We start from the raw sequence: 5,578 nt of genomic DNA on the forward strand, positions 1-5,578 counted from the left end.
TAAAGGTACAAGACCACAGATCCTTACCATCGTAGAGATACAAGATCACAACCCTTACCACCCTAGAGATACAAGACCACAACCCTTACCACCCTAGAGATACAAGACCCCAACCCTTACCACCCTAGAGATACAAGACCACAACCCTTACCACCCTAGAGATACAAGACCACAAACTCTTAACACCCTAGAGATACAAGGCTACAAACTCTTACCACTCTAGAAGTAGTATAAGAGTGAAATAAATTCCTTTAATACATTACAAATTTCATCCATTTTGTTCGTTTCAAATATTTTTCTATTTGCCGGAACTCTTCCTCCTTTAATAGATCGTCTGATAAAATGTCTTATAAAAGGATTAGTGTGCGAATAAACTTTTCTTTCCAGTATGTTTCGGAACCATTCTAGTAGTTTCATACCATTCTTCTTCAACCATTTCTTTATCATAATGATACAAATAATACCAACCCTTAAAACATAAAGATGGAGTCGTTAGATTATTGGACATATTTTGGTTTACAACTTCTTTCGTTACTTGGTTATATTTTATTAAACAACTTCCAAGACATAACGTATCTCTTTTTGCATATGGTTCCCATTCATGTCTTAAAGATTCCCAGTTATCTTTGGTATATTTTGCAACATTGACATCAGTGATCTTTCTCAAATTCATTGGTAGATTAGATGAATTACCCATGCCTCTAAACTAGATGTTTCATGTTGATAGGAACATGTGCAATTAATATGTTGTAAATAATTATTATTACTTGTTATTTCTTTCTGTCTTTTCCATTTTTTCTGTAAATCTTCGTCTGTGTATGGATTAGATAAAGGTAAAGATAGAATTCCTCTGGGTGTTTTTAAAGGGCATTGTGTTATTTTTTTTTTATATTTTTAAGCACGATCCAGTTATCAAAATTGCTACCGTTATGAGAAATTAATATTAATCTCTTTCTATCATATTGACCTACAAATATTTCTACTATATTCATTAGTTTATCATAAAATTCTTCTGGAACATTATCTGTAGGATTTAAATCTGGAAAGAGATTATTTATTCTGTCTAACATTTTTCTCAGTTTTTCTAAATTGATTAACGTACACGCATAAGGAATCGCTTTACGCGTTTCACTTTCTGAATATGTTTCACAATCCCAAGCAAATAACCCAACATCACTTATACTTGAAAACACGTTTAGTTTCAGAGGTGAAACCTGTGTTACTGCGTTATCGTCTCTACACATTTTCCATACTTGTTCATAATTACCTTCTATTTCTTTAATACCCAAACTTTTTTTATTTCTTCTTATAAGACAGAAATGTGAGTTGTGTAAATATAAAACCCAATCTAATTCCTCTTTTACAATTGCGGGGCGCAAATTTCTATTATTATGAGTATAAATTTTAAATGAAATATCACATTTATTATTGAATTCATTAATTCTAGCAGATGTCATCACTCCTTTTCTATTTGCTTTTGAGAAACCATTGATGAAATTTTGAAATTCATTTGTTAAATCTTTGTTTAAAACATAGTTTACACATTTGATAAAACAGTTACCATCTGTTGGTATGTAACAATTTTCACCTATATATTCATTTATTTTTTTGAGTAGTTCCGTTTCTCTTCCAACTTTTGATCTTTTAATTTCTTTAAAATTGTCTTTAAGTAAAAAGATACTTCCTGTAAAGTACCAATCAGAAGGGTCAGATTTTTCTTCCATATTTCTACAGATAGTATGAAACGTTTCGGCATTAAAACCAAGAAGTTTCATAAATTGTTTGTGCTTTCCATCTTGAAATATCTCTCCATCTATTTCAATTTGTCCTTTAAATGTTAAAAATTTATTGGAAACAGCCTTGATAATATTTGAAAATAACACGTTTTGTTATCTTATCATCTAATTTAGATATTAATGATTTTAAATTTTCTAATTGAGTTTTATCTACTACATTAAGTAATTGTTGTTTAATACCAACTATTTGTTTTTGTATTTCACTATTATCAATAAGTTTAGTTTCTAATGTTGTTAATTTATCTTCACTTATACCTGGATTAATATTGACTATTAGTTGTTTAAGATCTACTTTTTGTTTTGTAATCTTATCATCTAAATTAGATATTAATGAACTTAAAGGTTGTAATTGAGTTTTATCTACTACATTAAGTAATTGTTGTTGAATAAAACTTTTCAAACTTGTTACTTCTTGTCGTAATTTAGTATCATCAATAAAATCTTTATTATTCATTTGTCGTTTGAAGAATTTTTTCACATCATTTATTCTTTCTTTTAAATGTTCTTTATTTACTTCAATTAAATTTAATTGATCCATTAAATATTTCTTGTGAACAGCATCATTATCATATTCTGGTAACTTTAAATTAGTTATGGTAAAATTATTCATATCTAAATCACCTTGAGGTGTGTCTCCAATTTGTTCCACAAAATAAGGTTTTGCTTTATTTATCCATGCTGTAGTGTTAGGTTTTTTAGTTTCTAAAGGTAAAGAACCTAATCCAAATTTATTATAATTTCTTCGAAAAACCCAAAGTGAAAGTTGACCACAAAATTTTTGACCCGGTATTTGAATTTGAAATGTTGAACATTTGATTGCTTTCACTAATTGCATTATCTCTTCAGTTGGTTCTAATCCAAAAGAATCGAAGAAATAAATTTAAAGAGTCTTTGTATAAAGCAGAGTGATGAACTACGTTTTGATCGGAAGTGTATATTTGGTATCGCATAAAATTTACCTTTCTTATATTTGAGATTATTTATTTCATCTCTCATACAATAATAAAACGGTGATATATTTAACTCATTCGCCCATCTCATAAGTTGAAAGTTTGTGGTTGTATCGGTTCCATATTTATCGAGAAATTCATTCATATTTAAAAGTCAGTTTTTTGAAGTTCGTTTTGATAGAACCTACCTATGATTTGTTCTTCGTCTTGATCGATTAATTCATATGTCGGAGGTGATGTGCTGTTTACTTTATCTACGATAAATATTTCATTGGTCCAAAATCCAACGTAGCCTTTTTCGAATTTGCTTTTATATTTGAAAATACGAACTCGATCTCTGACTTTTGGGTTTGATATTTAAATTATTTATTTCATTTTCGTAGTTATGTTGTGCGTTAATTGACTTTATAATATTTAGATTATTTGAGGCTTGTGTTGGTGTGACACCTATAGATGAATGAATTTTGTTATTGTATTCATCTACAATAATATTTTAAGCCATTTTTGGGATTTCAATTCCGTGAACTTTTTGAATAATTTATTTTTAAGAGTCCTGTTAAATCTTTCTATTACTACAGCTTTACCTTCGTTATGAGTACTGTAAATTTCAAATTCTAGAGATTTCATATTTTTATTATAAAATTCACTTTCTTTATCTACCCATAACTTTTGAGGTCGTCTGTCAGATTGTTTCATTATTGTTTCAAATGCGTGTTTGACTGATAATCTTGTTTTGTTTTTGAGAGGAATAACCCAAGTATATCTTGTGTACAAATCTATAACTGTTAAGCAATATTTATATCCTCTTTCAACAGGCATATTAATTAAATCTGCTGACCATATTTCATCTTTATCAAACACTTTGACTTTTAAAAAATGTTTATTTTTTCTAAATTCTTTATGTATTTCATCTGCTATTCCCATACCCATTTTCATCTTTGCTTTCAAGAGTTTAATGATTAATGCTCTATGCATTCTCTCTTTGAAAGTTGGATTTGTAATATTTATAATGAATATATATTATCATTTGTTTGTCTGCTTCGTGTCTGGATGTTATGTCTTTATTTCTGTATAATATATCGTGTTTAAGTGCAGCGGCGTCAACTCTATTGACCGGTTCTTCGCCCGGTTTGGGTTTATCATTTTGGTCTAATCGTAGAGCTAACCTTGTACCTGGACCAGTGTAATTATGACCGGGAAGATGTTTTTGTCTGGGGTATTTTGCCCATGGAAATCCAGGAAGAGAACCTAATGATTTTTGAATGTCGGAACCGATATAAGTTTTAGGAGTTTGAGCAATTCACATGGACATTTTTATCCAATGATATTAAAACCATTGCCTTTTTTGCTTTCTAATCTTTTATTTCGCATTTCTCTTATATGTTGTAATTCTTTCGACTCTTTAGATCTTTTAACTGTTTCGCTTATATTTACTCCTGCTTTTGCTACAGATCCAAGAGCTTGCGCTTCTGAGGAAATAAGGGATTTGTTTTTTGAGACAAAGTTGGCTACTTTTGGGATGAGAGATGATAGAGCTGAGAATAAAACCGTCTCCTTCGAATTTTTGTTGTTCGTGTTTTAAAATGAGTTAATTTGAAGATATTATTGGCCTTGGGCGCTTGGGGGTTGGTAAACACGTACCCCTATAGGCTCTGGGTTTATTAATCGCGTGCCTGGTGGGGTTGTTTGTTTGGGGGGCGCTGCAAGAAAAAGAGTAGTATAAGAGTATATAGATAGGGGGCGGTTTTTATAATTTAATTTTTTTTTAAATTATAAAAAGTGCCCCCTATCTATATACTCTTATACTACTCCTAGAGATACAAGACCGCAAACTCTTACCACCCTAGAGATACAAGACCACAAACTCTTTCCACCCTAGAGATACAAGACTACAAACTCTTACCACCCTAGAGGTCTTAGACAACAAACCCTTACCACCATAGAGATACAAGACCACAAACCCTTACCACCCTAGAGATACAAGACCACAAACCCTTACCACCCTAGAGATACAAGACCACAACCCTTACCACCCTAGAGATACAAGACCACAAACCCTTACCATCGTAGAGATACAAGACCATATTCCCATACTACCCAGTGGGACCAAAAACCCTTACAACCCTCGAGATATAAGACCTGGGCGTTACTCTAGGTCTAACTCTAGGCCTTACCCTAGGTATAACTCTAGGCCCTGGTAAGATTTTGTGATGTCATGACCCTAGTGTGGCAAGGGCTAGTGATATTATGACCCTAGTGTGGTAAGGGCGTGTGGTGTTATTATCCTAGAGTGGTAAGGGCTAGTGATATGATGACCCTAGGGTCGTAAGGGCTTGTAATCTCATGACCCTAGGACTTACCTAGGGTGGTAAGGGTTTGTGATATTATGAACCTAGGGTGGTAAGGTTATGTGATCTCATGACCCTAGGGTGGTCAGGTTATGTGGTCTTATCAACCTAGGGTGGTAAGGGCTTGTGATATTACCCTCAGGTGCTAAGGCCTTTTGAGGTTATGGCAATAGGGTGGTAAGGTTATGTTGTCTCTTGAACCTAGGGTGGTAAGGGTATGTGTTATTATGACACTAAGGTGGTAAGGCCTTATGATGTTATGACCCTACGGTGGTAAGGGTATGTGGTCTTATGAACCTAGGGTGGTAAGAGTATGCGATCTCAAGACCCTAGGATGGTAAGGGTAAGTGGTGTTATAACCCTAGGGTGGTCAGGGCATCTGATATTATGAACCTAGGGTGGTAAGGTTATTTGATATTATGACCCAAGGATGGGTAAGTGCTTGTGATATTTTGACCCTAGGATGGTAAGGGTATGTGGTCTC

At 32.9% G+C, this 5,578-nt stretch overlaps 3 protein-coding genes across 3 annotated transcripts in view; all 3 read right to left on the reverse strand.

Annotated features, from left to right (window-relative positions):
- Window positions 1-1,724, reverse strand: part of LOTGIDRAFT_170755 (hypothetical protein) — a gene marked incomplete at both ends in the record, with an annotated part of 2,735 nt that extends 1,011 nt beyond the window's left edge. Inside the window, one exon of the mRNA XM_009046592.1 lies at window positions 972-1,724. Within this exon, the coding sequence (XP_009044840.1) occupies window positions 972-1,724 (753 nt within the window). The remainder of the gene's footprint in view (window positions 1-971) is intronic.
- Window positions 1,725-1,845: 121 nt separating this feature from the next.
- Window positions 1,846-2,891, reverse strand: LOTGIDRAFT_170756 (hypothetical protein; the record flags this gene model as incomplete). Its single annotated transcript, XM_009046593.1, has 2 exons — window positions 1,846-2,498; window positions 2,756-2,891. 2 exons carry the CDS (start codon window positions 2,889-2,891, stop codon window positions 1,846-1,848), a joined length of 789 nt encoding a protein of 262 aa, XP_009044841.1.
- A 2,100-nt stretch (window positions 2,892-4,991) lies between these two features.
- Window positions 4,992-5,578, reverse strand: part of LOTGIDRAFT_136087 (hypothetical protein) — a gene marked incomplete at both ends in the record, with an annotated part of 1,418 nt that continues 831 nt past the window's right edge. Inside the window, one exon of the mRNA XM_009046594.1 lies at window positions 4,992-5,063. Within this exon, the coding sequence (XP_009044842.1) occupies window positions 4,992-5,063 (72 nt within the window). The remainder of the gene's footprint in view (window positions 5,064-5,578) is intronic.

Source organism: Lottia gigantea, assembly GCF_000327385.1.
Source record: "Lottia gigantea unplaced genomic scaffold LOTGIsca_103, whole genome shotgun sequence".
Classification (NCBI taxonomy): domain Eukaryota; kingdom Metazoa; phylum Mollusca; class Gastropoda; family Lottiidae; genus Lottia; species Lottia gigantea.